This window comes from Passer domesticus, chromosome Z (assembly GCF_036417665.1).
Source record: "Passer domesticus isolate bPasDom1 chromosome Z, bPasDom1.hap1, whole genome shotgun sequence".
Classification (NCBI taxonomy): Eukaryota; Metazoa; Chordata; class Aves; order Passeriformes; family Passeridae; genus Passer; species Passer domesticus.
Window position 1 is genome coordinate 635,752 of NC_087512.1, and position 18,064 is coordinate 653,815.

Below are 18,064 nucleotides of genomic sequence, written 5' to 3' on the forward strand. Positions count from 1 at the left end.
CCTAACTGCTGATAAAGGATGGATAAATCTGAGTCTGCGTGCCAGAAAAAAGTATGGATACCTTTTGGGTCTAGATTGTTTCTGCTGGTCCTTCTCTTTCTAACCTTTAGTCACATCATTAGCCTCACCAGCTCTACTCAGGTGAAGATTTCCAGGATCTGTTACCTAGGTCATAGACTATTTTGAAAAAGAAAATCACCTGCTAGGTTTTCCAAGTTCATGAGTTTGGGTTTTGAGCATTTATCCTACTGCACTGACTGCACATGCCTTAATGCAACATTCCGGAATTTTGATTATCTAAATGGTTCTCCCAGCACTCTCATAATTTCAGTGAGAACTGAGAGATGGGAGGATTCCAGTTTGCCTAATGCCTTAATCTATATTACAGCCTTTCTAATTAAAGCAGATCTATTACTATTAAAAAAAAAAACAAAAAACAAAAAAAACCCAAAAAAACCCAAACCAACAAAACCCCAAAAAAACCAAAACCAAAACACCACAAAAAAATCCACAAAAAATCCCCCAACACCAAACCAAAACAAAAAAACCCAAACCAAAACAACAAGGAAAAAACCACACAGGACATTCTGAAATCCTGGATTATTAGTGACTAAACAAGAAACTCTTTCTTTTTAAAACTATCACTCAAATAATGAATTCCAAGTAACAACGACTTCATCTTTAAAATTCTTCTAGCTGAAACTGCAAACACTGATTTTTCCAGTGTTTGGTCTCAAGGGTTTTCTCCAAGTGTATGGAAAGTGGTACCTGCTAAGCTTTGTGCTGTTGGTCTTTACTGAAAAGAAGCTTCCCTGACTTTTCTGTAGGCTTTGATCCCTCTAGAAATGTTTCTAACATAATTTTGTGCCCAGAAGTGATTCCTTCACAGGACAGAGGAAGGCGAGGACTGGCTTGGGGAGGGACTGCTAAGAGGTCTTGCCCTCCAGCTCTCATCCTTACAATCAGCAAAAGGCTTTCCCATGTTGATTTTGAGATCAAAGATACCAAAAAGGGCTTTAAAAGTTACTGAGCCTATTGGCACTGAAGCTGCAGAGAAACACAGCAGAGGCTGGTGACAAAAGACACAACTCACCCCACAGTAACTCTGTTCAAGGCAGCTGCTCTGTTGCGGTTTAGAAACTTACTGCTTTTTGCTGATGACAGGAATCACAGACTTCATGAAAACATACAAAACAGCTGCTAATTAAGTACTCATGTTGTCACTTCCTCTGCTTTAAAGCCAGGTCTTTTCCTTCTAGCTGAAGTGAAATCAAAATTAAAGACTCTGTTCCTGTTTTATCTGACGAAAGTGGGTGATACATAAAAGCCTGTGTTCCACACCCAAGGAACACACAGATCTCTAACCCCAGCACAGAATTCAGTCTCAAACCAGGCAAATTCCAGAGGGAGGCCAGCCCAAAAATGCCACCCAAACTCCCAATCTTTTCTAGATTCTGTGCTCCTATCAGTCACATAATGCAAAAATACTTAGGTGTTCTTGAAAGAACCAGGACTCTGTCCCCTGCTTCATCCCTCTATCAAGAGGATTTTGCCTTTTCTAGCAGCCGGACCATTAGAAAGAAGTATTTTAGGGTTTTGTCAGCTAGAATAGATTTAATTCAAGATTCCTGTCCTCCACTTGCTCAAAAACTTGCTCCTGGCTGGGGAAAAGTGAGGGAATTCAGACTCAAAATGCCATTACTCCCCAGTGTTGGGTAGAACTAAACTCAGATCTGTACGAGTTCTGACTCTGAACTGAGAGGAAAGAATGCTTTAAATACACTTGCTAGATTTCATGGACATGTACCAAATGAAAAGAAAAAGGCTTACTAAAAATATGCACCTTTATTCAAACAAGGTTATCTCTGAACTCCAAGTATCAATTTACATCAGTCAGAAAAAAATATGAAACTGTCAGCTGTTTGAATTTAAAACGTGTTTTTTAAAAGTTGACATTTTTTGCTGTTACAGTCATCACTGCTCATTGAGAAAGGTCAGATTTCCTTCCCACAGAAGTTACAAACCAGAGCAATTAATTTACAAAGCGAAAAGCGGGTCATTTAGAAACCGTACTGTGCATTTGACTTGTGAAAGATTCAGGGGTGACCACTGTTTAATAAACCCCCACCGGTACAAGCCCATTATCTTGTCATTGCCAAATATTTGCACTTATTATCCACAACTCAAATATAACTTGTTCTCCCTAATACTGTCCAACTGCATTCCGTGTCTTTTCCTCCTGGCTGTGAAATCTTCCTGGATAAGAATCAAACACATTGTCACTGCTCAAAGACACCTAGCAGGAGGCTACATTGACTCAAAAACATTCTTAGAATCCTAATTTATTGCTATCACTTCAAGAACAGACAGGACAAAATTCGAGCCGGGCATCTGGGAGTTTTCTTTTGATCCAGTGAGTTATGGAAGCTCCACGGGGAGACAGCTGTGAAATGAATCATGAAGCAAAGTTTCCAGTTTTCTGGTGTTCCACATGAGAACTTCTGTTCCCTAGCTCAGAAGTTTTCGCGTTGCGTGTGGGAGACATGTCTGATCCAGCAGCCTCCTCCTGAAGAGAAAACTGTAGGCTTCAAGTTTCCTTCTAGACATCACCCCCTTTCTAACCAAACAAACAGAAGTATGGGCTGCTCCAGCTTTAAATCAAAGGAATGGGCGGGTAAATTCACAGGAACAAAAATCCAGGCTCATTCCAATGGACGCATCAGAACTGCTCCTCCTTCTGCCAGGTATGTATCAAAATACTTTCTGCATGAGGGGTTTTGCAAAGCCTGCTGTGAAAGGAGTTCTGTTTGGATGTTGCACTGATGCAAGAAGGTCTGCAACTGAAAGGAAACACCACGGTACAATTTCAGAACCATTTAAGAAAATATATTAAGTTTCATTACAAGAGTCCGGGTTGTAATAGCTTAGACTCAAGGCACCTGGAAATACTTGCTGGTGTTGAAAGAACTGAAGAGATAAATTCCAATGGGTTATTCTGCTTTATCTGAAAAGTTGTTTATTCACTGATTATCCTGAGGCAGTAGTTCCTCTCATTAGTACAGCAAAATCTGCTCAAATTTAGAAATGAATCTATAAAGCTTGGAATATCCTCCATGCTGCAGATGTGTTAATTGGTGTGTAGCCAGTGTCATTTTCTTAGTGTAGCACAGACATTCACTTTTTGGACGCTGCACTTAAAGTAACAAAGCATATTGCATAGATTTCTCGTTTCTCCAAACTGACAGGCACGATACTGAAGTGTTCTTCATTACAGTGAATTTGGCAGCACGTGTTGCACTCCAAGGGAGCCGACTGCAGAACTGCAATAGGAGTAGTCATATTACAGATCATTTTTGCAGATTCAGACAAACAAATTAACAGTTCTAAGTGAAATATCCTGATGCATTTGTGTATATTATAGAATTTAGGAAACCACAGAGATAGTTATTCTAATTCTACATACAACTCAAGGACAAAGTTACCACAGATATGTAAACATGGCAAAATTAATTAATTTCACATTCCTAAGTTAGGCCCTCTGCTTTCTTTCTTTCCTGAAGCAAATGTTCACTTGATAAGCAGTATCAAAATTGCATGTTCAGTCTTATGCTTTTGATATCCAAACAGGAATTGACACAAAACACTGGTTCTACAGATTAACAAACATGTCTGAAGCAAGTTTGTGAAGAAATGAGTTAACATTTCATCAATATTTCATCAATAGCTGCAGTTTACAATACTCACCACGTCAAGACTTAAACCAAATCATCTGTACTTGACACATGAAAGACACAAGACAGCTTTAGAAAAGTAAAGACAAATTCACACACTAAATATATCCTTGATACAATCAGATTGGAAGATGGATAAAGCAATCACCTTTGTTGGGAAAGTTCCACAAATCTCCCCAAAAAACTGCAGACAGACTTGAAACCATGAAAAAAGAAATCAGCCCCACAATGTACTTGAAGGAACTACTTTATCACATTTTTTCTCACTGTCCAAAATCAAACTGCAAAACAGGGAGAGAAGCCTTTCTTTGCATGTTCTGTGTAATTGTTTTTTTACATCAAGAGTCAGGGTCTTAAAGGTCTGTCTTTGTGTCCACAAATTAAAAAGTGTTTAAATAAGAATTAACGAAAATATTCTTATACTGTTAAATCCAAGTGGCAAACAAATGAAATGTTTATAATAAATTTTTACCCGCCAAAAAAACCCCAAACCCCACAGAAGAACGGTTCTTTGAGGTCTGGGATTTTTTTACCTTCTTTTTATTTTCTTTTTTTTTTTTTTTTTAAACTGCTCTGTCAGGACAGTTAGCATTAAGTTTTCTGCACAAATCATCCATCTGCAATTCACACTCGGGACAAACACCAAGCCTGGGTGTTTCAACTCCTCCTCTGGAATCTTCACAAAAGCAGAGGAATTGGGAGTTTGCCTTTCAGTGTTTATGAAAAAGTCAGCTGAAAACACAGACAGGGTGCACAGTCTTACCCCATCCAGCATTTGCTCCCTGTTTTTAGCATCAACACTTTCAATGGGAACTCATTTTATTTAACAAAATTCAATAATTTATAATATTGAAGTATATCCAACACTAAAATTTCCCTCATTTACAGAAGTGTAGAATTTTCTGTGCATACACACTGCTGTTATGTACACACAAACGGAACAGGTCGTCAAAAGAACTTTTTGGCTGCTGCTTCTTGTTGGCTCCTGAAAGAAAAGGCAGAAAATAATTCAAGTCTTTTTCATTTGAAACTAGCTAACTGCTTTAAATTGTCATTTATCTGAGGATTATAAGATTCCATTCCTTATTAATAGAGACTTAGAGAAAATGTAAGTCATATCACAAAAACAGAATATATTTTTCCTAGTCACAAAGATACGGGTAGCATTACTGTACTTCCAATTTTGCATCAGACACAAAAGGAAAAAAAAAACAACCCCACATGAACAAGCAAACTGACTTTTAAAATACCCTTGAACATTTTCTGAAGCTCTCAGTATCTGATTTGCCTAAATATCAGGGAAAGAATTGACTTTAAGTGGGATTTCCTTTTACCCTCTGGCACAGATCATTAATTTTCTTAGTGGATACAGACACTGTGGACACACATCCAGGTGCTGGAATTACAAACGTTTCACAAAGAGCTGCAGGGGACCAGCTCCTTGTTTGTCTTGGAAATCATCATTCCAGCTCATGGCAAAAAGACTACCAAGCACGGAGGTTGTGTTTTTCATCAATGCAAATATAATCTCAACATTATGACATCACAAGGAGGGGGAAGAGAAGAGAAAGACCATCCTAATTAGAAGAAAAAAAAAAAGAAAAAAGAAAAATAAAAAAAAAAGAAAAAAAGAAAAAGAAAAAAGAAAAAAACCAAAAAACAGAAAAGAGAAAGACACAAGAGTCAGGGTGAACCAGGTCAGGTTCCCACTTGATACATGGCGGGTGAAGGGGGGTAGAATAAACCAAACTTCATTATGATAATTCAACATTTCCAGTGGGTTCTGGAACAGTGGTAAATTTTGCATTCTTAGAGGTTTTGAAGACCTGACCAGTTTAAATCTCCAGTGACCCTATCTGAATTCAGCGTGGACCCCGTTTGGAGCATAAGATTTAACTGGAGGCCTCCCAAGGTCTCTTCCAATTTGAATGACTGCTTGTTTTAAGATTAACACAATGGTACCATTCCAATGCCATTATCAGTCAGCAGTTCTAAACCTATTTGCCCTGCTGTCTTTAAGCCACACAAGACTTACCTATACATTACATAACCAATGAATAACACAGTTTGCACTGCCACAAATATGAAGAAATGCATTGTAGATAAGCAGGATGGAAACGGTGGCAACTCTGGACACTTTTGTTTGTCACTGGATGGCTGAAAACCAAGAAAAGAGCAAACAAGACATCCCATCAAAAGACTTAGAGAACAAGGGCTTTGCAATGTGATGTAAGAATGAGAGAAGATGGAGAGAAGCAGCAGTACTCTGAAAAAATAATCTTATTCCTCATCTCACTCTCCCCTTCCACCTTTACACTTCTCAGACAAATTCCCTGATGTTAAATTGAGGTTTACACGGGAAAGAATACATAAATAGGGTAAATTAATCAAGGACCTTCTACAGATCATAAGCTAATTCAGCTTAATTGCTACCTAGGCTAGACTAAGGTACTGCTGAATGTGAACAGAGTATTTTTTTTTTTGCATTAAGAAGCCTTAAGCAGAGCCTGCCTGAGTTTTCCCCTGATTAAAGCTCTCCCTTGTGTGCAGAAGCACCACAGAATCTCCTCTGTCTAGAGCTGTTAAGTAGCGGGAGAAACACACAAAAAAAAGCACCTAGAAAACCTAATTGCTTGACCTTGTTTCCACAGGAAATTAGACTAAAAATCATGCTCTTTGTGCAAAACTTCTCATCAAGACGCAGATCATGCAGTTAGGTCAAGGCAGCATAGTTTTAGCGAAGCAGCTTAATGAAGGATTAATTGCTCCCTAAATTACATGCTGGCTCATCCGAGCTTTTCACTAACAGCCAAAGGAAGCTGTGTTACACTCACACTTTACACTCCCAGGACATAAATTACCGTGTTGCGCTGCACTAAATGCTCTATGTCCCTCTTTACTACATGAAGGTGTTCTTTGATGTCATTGAAGTGCTGGGTTGTTTCATAGACTCCTGCAGAGCCAGGGTGCTGAGCCCCACTGATGGATCTCAGAGCATCAGTCACAGAGCTTCTGAAACGAGACAAATAACAAACCAGCTTTCAACACACACCAGCTTTTCTGCAAACAGCAGTGATTCTGGACAGCTTTTAGCTCATTAGAATTAGGCTGAAATATATAATTGCACCAAAAGGCAGCAAATTTTACTAACTTTCAATAATACCTCTCAAGAAATAATCCTTTAGTCAAACTATGCTTTTTCAAAATAGTTAATTGTGCAGACAGTTGCCATTTGTAGAGTGCCCTATCTCACAGTCCCGCTGAGAATAAGAACTAGCAAATATTCTGTTGCCAGACATCTGCTTTGCCTGCCTGACTGCTGAGGGCCATAGAACAAGAGTTCTGTCTGAGGCGCTGGCCAAGGCTTTAGGATCAGCAGAGTGTAATGCAATCTTTGAAGAAACCCAAAAGCTGTTTGAAAAATAAATAAATAAATATATAAATAAATAAATAAATAAAATCAGTCATGTAAGAAATAAAAACAAGGAAGAGGCTTTAGGGATAAGAAAAGATTTAGATACATCCTTGTTTCGTGATTACCATTTATATGAGGAACTCAATTCCCATATGCATTGTCAAAATACTTAACATTGTCTTATTGTGAATTCATTTTCCTTCTACAACAAATGAAATTAAATCCAGAAAAAGTTGAGGTTTCATAACTAATTTGGTTTGAAGTAAACTAGTCAATGAGAGAAAAAAACCTTAATCTCTAATCAATATGTTTATATAATTTTCCCCTACTGTGCTGTTTCTTTTGAGTTGCAAAGAGGATTGTTCTAGAGCTAAAATATTTATCATGTGAATAATAATCTCTTCATTATTCACAGAATAGACAATCAAAATGTATGCCTTTGGATTTCTTTTTAATTTACTGAAAACTTTCCATTTGGTCCAGATGGAAGCATACTTCAATGCTTTCATGGAGCACTCCCAACTCTCTGCAGAGTGGTCAGCAATTCTTCATTTACCTCGACTTGCAATTAGTGTTATAAGGATACATTTTAGAAGTAAATTTCTCACTGGCAGGTTTTATCTTTAATAACCACTGATAGTAATTTTGTCTTTCCACACACCTCACAGTGTTACAACACAAGTGGGACACTCACTTGGTTCTTCTCTCTCCTAACAGAACCATCTCTACATAAGGAACAGAAATCTGCACACCCACCTTCCCCCAGACTGTTCCAGACTTTGTTAAAAGCAAAACAACTTCCCTTAATAGACACGGGCTGTATCAAATTGAATTTACATTGACTTTTGCATTAATACCACCCTGCTGACAGTTTCTATTGTAGGAACATGCAAGCTTTTTCTGTAATCAGGTGATTAAGAAATCCACAATCTTGCCAAGAAAATTACTTGGCCCCTAAGTCCTTTTCCTGAGGGATGACAAGCAATGCACAGAGGGGTTGTTTATTTCTCTCTCTAAATAAAGCATTTCTTTAATCTAAGAAAAGTATTAAGATGATGTTATGCAAACTGTGAGCTGGTAAGTAGTCACTAAAAGGGCAGGCTGCCAATGTTAACAAGAAAATCTAATTTATTTGCAAGGTATAAAGATTTATCAAGAATATTAACATAAAAGCTTCTGTGGAAGAACAAGTGCAAAAATGGAAGCACTCTAATCTTCATTCTACAAAAAACTGACCTACTTAGATAAATCACAGGAGCTGCCCTTAAACTAATATTGGGGGGAGGGGGTGTGGGAGAAGCACAACTGAAGGAATTGTTTTTCTTCTTTTTTTTTTTTTAAATACAAGGTAAGTAATGTTTCAGCTGCTGCAAATGAAGGGCTAAACCAGCTTAAAGCCATTCCTGATTAAGACAGCAACAGCAAAACATCTTAAAAGAAGTATTGAGACATCCCCATCAAACACAAGCATCTTCACAAATCTATTTTAGCAGTATAGCATGTTCAAGATAAGGAGTTTACTTCATTGTTTTTAAAGGGGCTGAACTTAGCTGTTGAATTTAATTATAAAAATAATGTAATTTCAGTATAAAAAAGAGACAAATTAGGACACTTAGTAATCCTTGGGGCATGAACTGACTTTATTACAGATATTAAATATATGCAGGGAGTCTTCACTAAGGAACTGGCACAAACATCAAGTTTGTCAATACTGTCACACTGAAATAATACACAGAATTTAAACAGAAATTATAAAATTCAAAACACAGCCATAATATTTGGAAGGTGTTTACCTTATTTCCTTTACTTGTCTAATGACCTCTTCTTGGGTTTTCACAACTGTCTCTATCTCTTGCTGGGAAACCTGGTAGGGGCAGGGGGGGAAAAAGATCAACATATCTTGGAAAAAACAAATGGATACCACTGCTGCAATCAGGCTGGGCTCTGAATCACCATGTGTTTTATTTACCTGTCCCTGCTGAGCTGGAAACCCAGCTCCTCTTTTGGCAATCTCCTCTGTGACTGCAGAGACGTATTTCCTCTGCTCATCCAGAATCATGTCCAGCTGTCTGTTAAGCTGTTTGATTTCCAGATGAATTCGATTCTGCCCCTCGAAGATTTGCCTCAGTTCACGATCACTCACAGTTTCAAAAGCATCATCTGCTGCTAAGAAAAAAAAACCACAGGGGCTTTTTACACATGTGCACATTCCTCACAAGTTGTATTGGATCATTCTTGTTGCTCTGTTAACATATTCACATCCATCTGCCTTCTCGTACAACTTCACTATCCCACCATCCAAAAGACGCTGTGGCAAACGGATTATTTCTTATCAAAGAAAGGCTGAACTGTATCTCAAAAGTGCAGATCCAAATAACCTGTAGGACCTTTAGAACAGTCATAATGTATCGCTGCGCAATAAAGATGACAACCTGACATTTCATGTCTACATGCCCAAAGTACATTCCCAGTGTACTTGCAGTCACACACAGCTATTAAAATCCATGGAAGTAACACATGGCTTCCATTATATTTTTAAATAATCAGGTTCTTGTCTGCGCAGCATTAGGCAAGCATTAAAAAGCTTCTCCATGGTAAGCACATGTTCCAAGATGTGCACTAGTCCACCTGTAAAAAGTTTTCTAGGAAAAACTCTTCTGTGCAGAAATGGACCAAAAAGATATCCTTTAAATAATGAAAAAAGGCCATGCTGTCTTAATCACCACTTTACAGAGATGCATAACCTTCTGTCCCTTCTGTTGTTCATAATTCCCACCATGTTTCCAGTCATTCATTTTGTTCTCAATACAGGCACCACCAGGATAACTTTAGAAACAGGAAACAAATTACAGTAAAGATTTTTAAATAATGTAAGTAACATCAGTGGGAGCTTAGCAATATCAGCCAGAGTAGCCCTAGTTCAGAACATCCTGGAAAACAAATGTTTTCCTGGACAACTGAAAAATAGCTCAAATAACTTGCCTGGCTGTCCTTGCACATCAGGATGTTCCCTTTGAAATTCTTCCTTCTTCTTATCCAATTCTTGCTGAAAGTGTTCAAACTCTTCTTGATACTTCTCTTTATCTTTCTGAGGGATTTCTGCATCTGGTGCTGGCTTTAAAACATTATTGGAGGAAAGGGTACATGTGAGATTTTTTTGTGTTCCCCCCCACAATTGACTCTCCTGTTCAGATTTCAGATGTGAACACCTAACAAAATTACTGCAGCACATCCCTACATTTAGCTGAAGTGAAAAATCACACATTCCCATGGAGATCAAATAGAAAATTTTCCCAATAGAAAATTAAAACAAGTTTTACAAGGACAAATGCTGTTTGGCAGTACAGAATCATCCTAGAAGTAGGGGAAGTTGAAATTTGCCCACTTCCAAAAGAAAATATACTTTATAGTACTGCATGGTTTGATTTAACATGCTGAGATTTTGTTCCTTCAGTGGTGCTTCCAGAATTCTGGTCTTGAGAATATTAATAACAATATTACTAAAACATTACAATACTAATTTAATTTTTCTAAACCACATGACAGCACAGCTACATGCCAAAATTGTGAAACAGGAATGCCACGTGTGACTTAAGAGGAAATAGCAGCACCATAATCTGGTGCTGCACATACAATAACATGTACAATAAAATACTTTACTAATCATGCATAAAAATTCTTACTGCTTCCTTCCCAGGTTCAGTCAGCTGGAAGGTCAGAAATGATAGCACATCATGGTCATCTGTATTCAACAAACAAACAAAAAAACCCACCTTACAAATGCCTCTAATTCCCAAGATAACCCTCCACTTGCAAAGGATCTTCAAAAAACCAGCATCCTCACAAGAGTTTGTGTAGTGGGGAATGAAACTATACAGGGTTTTTGTCAGGAAAAAAATGAAAATTCTTTAGCTGGAGCCAGGAAAAGTCCAAAGCATGTCAGTAATTTGGGACTGCAAGAGGGCTAATTACACCATCATGGTTAAAAATTGGTATAATGCATCAACACTAGTAGTAAAAACCCAACCACCCAACCAACCTTTCTTGCAAGCCTTGCAAGTCCCCACAGCGTTTGCCATAATTTTTAACAGTTTCTACCTGCAAGTCCCCCTGTGGCTGCAGATATTCCAAAATACCCTTGTGATGGCAACACCATATCTTCTACTTTGGCACAAAATTCATAGTCCTCTTTATCCGGAGTAAAGCCATTATTAATTAATACCTAAAAGGACAAAACACTTATGATTTTCACCACATTTGTGTTAATTGTTTTGTCAGTTTGCAGCAATGCTCACAAAATACAACTTTTTTGGGAAACTCGGTAGCTCATACTGGAAACCAAAAACTATTTCTTTTCTGAAAGAGACAATTTACCAATATTTTACATAAGCATTCTATTTGCAAAAGTCCACATCCTAAGGTTCTGGGCAACACAGAACTGATCTACACCAGTCATGCCTCGCAGTTCTGATTCAAAGCTTAAGGAGATTCTGCACATGCATCCCTGGAGAAAGAGAGAACTGTTATGCTTAGCAGCAACATCTGGGACAGAGGAGTTCCTAGAGGAAGCATCATGGCTCAGGTGAGAACAGAGCAGCCTTGGAGGCTGAAGCTTAACTTTCATTCAAGTGACAGGCAGCTCTTCCCATTACAACACAGGACAAGGTCTGCTCTCTTCCAGGTGCAGTCATGTTTACTTTTACAGAAACTTCTGCTACACAATGACAGCCCTTAATGGCTGTTACCTGTGAATATATGAACAGCGCCTTTCCAGAAGGGATCAGACGCCAAAACAAACACACGCTCTGCAGCTTTCACAACCCAGCACCACATTAGTAGTTTTCTCTCCTTACCCAGAAGGAATTCACAATCAGCTAGTATTTAGAGAAGCCTTAAAGGCCCCCGTACACCAATGGGGGAAAGCCCTGCTATTCTTTGGAGGTGAGAAGCCTCCAGTAGAAAATTTAAATCTGCTGTTGAATAGTTGTAGGTTTTTAGCCACATTTCAAGAATCTCTGGTTCAAATATCAGCTACAAAACCCTCTGCAACTCTCAGGTTAGCTTCAGAAATACCAAGCTCAGGAGCAGCTCGATCACCTGTAGCTTAAAGAGACCCTGACTTTGGGACACCTCTCCAGGGAGGTCCAAAGCAACAGAAGGGTTTGAGCACATCACGAGTGTGTCTGCACAACTGCCTCCTAAGTCACATGAGAAAAATCAGCAATATCTGCATTCTAATCTAACCAAAAGAGCCTGTGCAGCATTTAAACAGAGCACCTCCTTCCAACCTCTGCTGCCAAGCTCCACATTTCCAACACTGGAACTGACATATTTGTTGCAGCTCTGTGAAAACCCAGTCTCACATTGAAGAAGCTGAGAAAAACAAGTAATTCTGTTATTTCAGACTTACAGTCAGTGTTTTTTGGTAGTAGGTGATCTTGACTCGCACAGGATAGGGCTTGTTCCGAAAGTCCCTCTGACAGGATGCCAGTGCTTGCGTGGATCCATCGCTGTACAAAAAGAGAACACCAGTAAAACTCTGTGTTATGATCAATCAGCTGGGACAAAAAAGCGTGACTCCCACTGAACAACCTCAACTCGTTCTTTCAAGCTGCAAGCTTTTCCAGGCTGTTCTGTAATTGCACGGAGCTTTCTGCAGGGATCTCCAGTACTGCATGCTGTACACAGGACACAATGCAGAGGGAAAGAGGGAATGCAGCAATGGGGAAATCTGTTTTCCCCAGATACATTCAAAGATACAATTTTCAGATATATTCCTGCACCCGGGAACCTAGATGGAAATAAGCTGTAGTGACTGCACCAACTGAGCTAGACACCTCTCCTCTCCAAAATCCAAAATGCTGTCCATTGTGCTGCTGATAAAAGATTAGAAATCAAAAGTAATACAACGAATTTAACAGCAATTTGCTTTCAGTTAGTCACTTCTGCCAATTATCAGCTGTGTGTGGAGGACCCCCATAAGCAACAGTCTGTACTGTACCTGTACCCATCTGAGTTCATCCATCCCAAAGGGCATATGCCAATAAAATATCCATCAGTTGCCAATTTCTCTGCTGTTACTGCCAAAGCAGTGTTTTAACAAATAAAACCCCTCAAATGTAAAGGAAACAACAAAGTTTCATAGGAAAGAAGCCTTTATAATGCTTCTCAAAGTGTTTAATGGAATATTTCATCATTCAAAAGCAAGCATTCAGCAACAACACCAAAAATAAACTTACTTCTGATGGTCATACAGCAGCTTTCCATTGTTGCCTACAACAATCACTCCAGGATTGTTTTTCTAGGAAAAGAAATGGCACACAAATGGATTAGTTTAATTTGAATATCAGCAACATAGCTGAAAGCCTTCTGCTAAAATCAGTGTAAAATGTCTAAAAGCAAGCCAAAGTTGTGCAGGGAAAGCAAAAGCACCGAAGCAGACCTACTATGCATTGTTTAAGTTTCAGGATCATTCTGGACTGGAAACTGAGAACTGAAAACAGTAACCGTCATCCTCATCTGCTACAAAATCTTTGCTGCTGAGCTGCCCAAAGCAGATTTCTTCCAAGAAAAAGGGCATCTCTGAAGACACTCATGGAAATGGGTGTTTCCAGTGTAAGGGAAACTTGACTATTTTATTTTATCCCTTTGAAGTGAAAGAGGGAAAGAGTAAGCAAACACCGTCCTAGTTTCTTCCTCAACAGGCAGGAAATTAATTTGTCATCTTTGCTGCAAGAGTTTCCTTCCAACCAACCTTCCCATCATTGTCAAATGAATCAAAGAAAATTCCAACACCATTCCATTTATCAGCTGCCCCGAAAACAGGACCTTCCAAGCCTTTCTCTTCTGTAAACCAGATAGCCTGTGAAGAAAGCAAAAAGCCGTAAGTCAAGATTCACTTTTAAAGCACATTTGTTTTTCTCAGTTAGATGAAACTGCTCCTACCAATCCATCAGCTCCAATGCGGCCTCTTCCTGTAACTCGAAAGGTCACTTCCACTTCCCAGTATTCAAAGATTGATTTGTTTTTTGTCCACACTGAGCCCTTCTGGCTTTTCAAGGAGGTTGTTATACGGATCTGGTCTGCACTTGGGATGGCATCTAGAAAGAAAACAAGATATTCTAACATTCTGTTTAGCAGTATAAAAGAACAATAGGCATACATTCAGAGAAATTCATTTGCTTGCATTAAATAACATTACTTTTAGGGATTATTTTCTTGAAAAAGAGGGGGGAAAAACTCATCTACAGACAGTTGTCTTCGTGTCACTTGTATCATAATGTCAAGTAAAAAAAGATACATTTAAGAATTAAGCAGTAGCAACTAAATTAAAGTCTGAGAAAAACTAAAACCACCGAAGTTACTGCACAGAAACTATGAGAAGATGGAACTGTAAATGTCAACACCTTTCACAAGGGGGGACACTCAGGAAGGGCAACAAGCCTTTCGGAGCACACCGCAACCCTTAGCTCAGAGCGCACAGAAACAAACGTTGTTCAACCAAGTCCTATCGGCCAAGGCACACTTGGCACTTCGAGCTTTAAGACGACGAAACCCAGCAGTTTGTGTGGCAGCACGGCCCGGGCCGACCTCGAGCGCGGCAGCAGTGACACATCAGCACTTCCCGGCAGCGCCACGAGTCCCCTCCGCAGGGCCGCAGCCGCCACACCAGGAGGCCGCAGGTGCCTTCGCCCCGCAGCATCTCCTCTGCGCCGCTGGTGCCACGTGGAGCCCGAGAGCACGGCCGGCACCACGGCCAGCTTCGCCCGCGCCTTCTCCCCGAGACCCCGCGTCCCCCGACCGGACACTGCGGCCTCCACCTCAGGAACGCCACTGGCCCGGCCCCGTCACCCCCGCCCGGCACTTACTGCCCGTGTGCACCCAGAACGGCACCGTGCCGTCCGCCTGCACCAGGTGCGGCCCCTTGAAGCTGTACTTGTACTCGAAGCGCCGATGCGGCGCAGCCGCCGCGCCCTCCGTGGCCTGCGCACCGGAGAGCACCGGGCGGCCGAGGGCGAGCAGGAGCACCAGCGGGGCGAGCGGCGCCGCCATCTTGGCCGAGCTGCGGGGCAATGCACAGGGCCAGCGGGGCGGCCCCTGATTGGACGAGCGCAGGGGCGGGCGCGTGAGGGGCGGGGAGAGAGGCGGGACCGCGGTGAGCGGGCGGGAACCGGGCCGGGCTGAGGGCGGGAAGCGGGCGGGAACCGGGCCGGGCTGAGGGCGGGAAGCGGGCCGGGAAGCGGGCCGGGAACCGGGCCGGGCTGAGGGCGGGGAGCGGGGCGGGAACCGGGCCGGGCTGAGGGCGGGAGGGGGGGAAACTTGGCAAGCAAAATGTTTCTGAGATAAATTTTAGAATTTCTACATAAATATATTGAGTATTCTTGACCAGTTAACACTTGTTTCTATAGAGACAGAAGTGCTTGAAGTTTTGTTTTGCATAGTGTCTTCCATCCAACAATATCCTAAACCATCCCTGATTTATGAATCTATTTTGCTTTTTTAGAGCATATATGTGGGAGATGTCAAGTGAATTGGGAGCCACTTCTTGGCAGCTTTCTAGACACAGAAAATTCATCTGTTTTTCAGTTCTTTAAAGATCTAGAAAGTAATTTTTGAGGTAAAATTCTGGAATTACTTCAGGAGGATAAAATGGTGTGTGCATCAGAGGTCCAAACAGCAGCATGAGGCCCTCTCCTGTCTGCTTCCTCCATTTGTCAGTAACCTCTGAATTCATGCCTATGAAATACCAGAACCATGCTTAAGGAGACTAGAAACCCAAAAGCACAAGCCTTGAAATAATTCCCTCTTAACCACTCACCCACACATGTGAAAGCAGGCTGAAATTTTGACACTTGCAAAGGCATTGGCATAGACGCTGTCCTAGCAATTGTGCATGGAGGATTTGTAAAACCTCCTTTGAAAATGGAAACTCCTTTAAAAGTCTTCTTCCCAGGCACAGAAAGCTGCCCTCCAGTCCACTGTGACATGCAGGAAAACATCCAGAGACTCCCAAAATTATATATATTAGCAGTTTAGACTCTTCAAGGTAAGTCTCTTCAAATTGTTTTGCTACATGAGCTCACTAGAAGAAACAAAAAATGTTTCCTATTTGTAAGAACTTCTTGAATTCTGTCCTGAAAATTACATTTGAATTCAAACCCGGTAACAGGGAAATGAAGGCTCAGCAAAGAGAACAGAAAATAGCCCACTGGCCTGAAACACAATTGGATTGGCTGAGACTGCCTGCACTGGCAAGTTGATAATCTGTATAATCATAATTCTGTACAATCATAATAAATTAAATTCCTTCATTGTCTCAAATTCTGCCTGGAAGTAGTTAGTATAATTTCTCTATCATTATTCTTATAAAAATGCCTTGATATTTCCCATAGGTCTCATCAGGGAAGTCAAAAGCTCTGTGAACACACAGTAACTACAAATCTCTCCTTCAGCCTCCAGAGCTCTGAGCATTTGGACACATTAACAAGACCACACTGGAAAGGGCAGAGGAGAAAAAAGGAAAACAAATGAGGCTCCAGTGAGTGAACTGCTAAAAAGTGTGGGGAGAACCACTGCTTATGCTAATAAACTTTTGAGGTATCTTGTGTTGAACTTGAGAATTTTGAGCAGAAATGCAAGAAGACCTGTCTGGTCTCCTCCCATCTCAGTGATCAATCCATGATTTTTATAAATGTCCCTGAAAGCAAGCCTTTGCACACAGGCAAAATTATTTTCTGTGTCACAATAGATGGAAATGCTGAAACAGACAGTGGTGGTTTTTTTGTTTTGTTTTGGTTTTTTGGGGTGTTTTTTTTTTTTTTTTTGTTTTTTTTTTTCATTGGCTGTGCTTTAATATATGTGCAGTTAATTAAATGCTGTGTGGAAATCACAGAGGATTTTACTTTTGGTTTTTCCTGAGACCATGCCTTAGCATTTGAGCTTAGCACAGCTTTATAAAGCCACTCATTGAAGCCAAAGACTCACTGTCCTTGAGTTGCCCCGGGAAACAATGGATAGGAAAAGCACTAGGCATCTTGGAGAGCATTACCTTTTCTCGTTATTTCTGTTTATCAAATCAGTGAAGAGAAGGTGGGCTTTCAGAAATTTTAAGCCATTCTTCATCAATCCAACCCGATTTAATCTCTACTCCAAGATATGTGGAAGTAACAAATTTTCTTTTTAGAATGATAAAATTATTAAGATTGGAAAAGACCTCTAAGATCATCAATCCAGCCTTTTAAAAAGCCTCTTTTTTTTTCTTTGACAGAAGAATTTCTTAAGATGTACCACAATTTAAAAAAGACAATTAATATATTGAGCTCTGTTTTTCTGTGCTTCATCTCCCTGTCACAGCCTTGCTGATTCTCCCTTGCTCCTCCTCCTAGGCCAGCAATCTGTGTGTGAAAGTGTATTATTTAATTTCAATTACAATGTTAATTACAGAAGACAAGTGGTTACTGAATCTTGCACCGTAATTAATCAACCTGATATTTACTTACTCCGTTGTTCACAGCGCATTAAGCTGGGTCTGGACAAGCAGGGCAAGGAAAGTGAGTGACAGAAGCATTATCATGGCACACTGCCTCCCATTGGGAAAGTTCATCTTCCTTCTGAAAGAGACGCCTTCAGGGATCATGGAATTTGAATTCCCTGTGAATTTGGTGTCATCTTAGCTTGACCAGCCCTGGAAGAACATATTAACCTCCTCTTGTGATTTTCAAAAAACCATTCTAATTTAGCAAGTAATTAAGGGTCACATGTAGGATAAAGAGCTAGATAAGCTTGGATTACGCACAGGAAGCTTTGTTTCCAAGGCAACCCGAGCAGAGGGGGTGTTAATGCTGAGGTCAGGCACTTAATGAACTGGGAATGGTTTCTGGCTGCAAAATGTATTCGAATTGGGCGAGGCGAACTAACA

General features: G+C 40.3%; 1 protein-coding gene across 2 annotated transcripts; it reads right to left on the bottom strand.

Annotated features, from left to right (window-relative positions):
* Positions 1–1,826: 1,826 nt before the first annotated feature.
* Positions 1,827–15,236, bottom strand: LOC135289482 (protein ERGIC-53-like). Of its 2 annotated transcripts, none has more exons than XM_064403087.1 (13): positions 15,015–15,236; positions 14,092–14,246; positions 13,901–14,008; positions 13,386–13,447; positions 12,557–12,656; positions 11,245–11,368; positions 10,830–10,888; positions 10,129–10,261; positions 9,116–9,309; positions 8,940–9,010; positions 6,593–6,743; positions 5,767–5,888; positions 1,827–4,716 (listed from the first exon to the last, which is right to left on the bottom strand). In XM_064403087.1, the coding sequence occupies exons 1-13, from the start codon at positions 15,196–15,198 to the stop codon at positions 4,680–4,682; spliced, it is 1,500 nt and encodes a 499-aa protein (XP_064259157.1). In that variant the 5' UTR covers positions 15,199–15,236; the 3' UTR covers positions 1,827–4,679. The 2 variants fall into 2 exon arrangements, with proteins under 2 accessions (XP_064259157.1, XP_064259156.1); XM_064403086.1 differs by having other exon boundaries at positions 9,116–9,312; positions 15,015–15,235.
* Positions 15,237–18,064: the final 2,828 nt, after the last annotated feature.

Excerpts from the sequence above, each read along its gene's own strand:
- LOC135289482 (XM_064403086.1), bottom strand. The coding sequence starts at position 15,198 with ATGGCGGCGCCGCTCGCCCCGCTGGTGCTCCTGCTCGCCCTCGGCCGC. Across the intron at positions 13,448-13,900 it reads CATTTGACAATGATGGGAAG|AAAAACAATCCTGGAGTGAT; the intron begins GTTGGTTGGAAG and ends TTCTTTTCCTAG. Across the intron at positions 9,313-10,128 it reads TGATGTGCAAGGACAGCCAG|CAGCAGATGATGCTTTTGAA; the intron begins GCAAGTTATTTG and ends TTTTTTTCTTAG.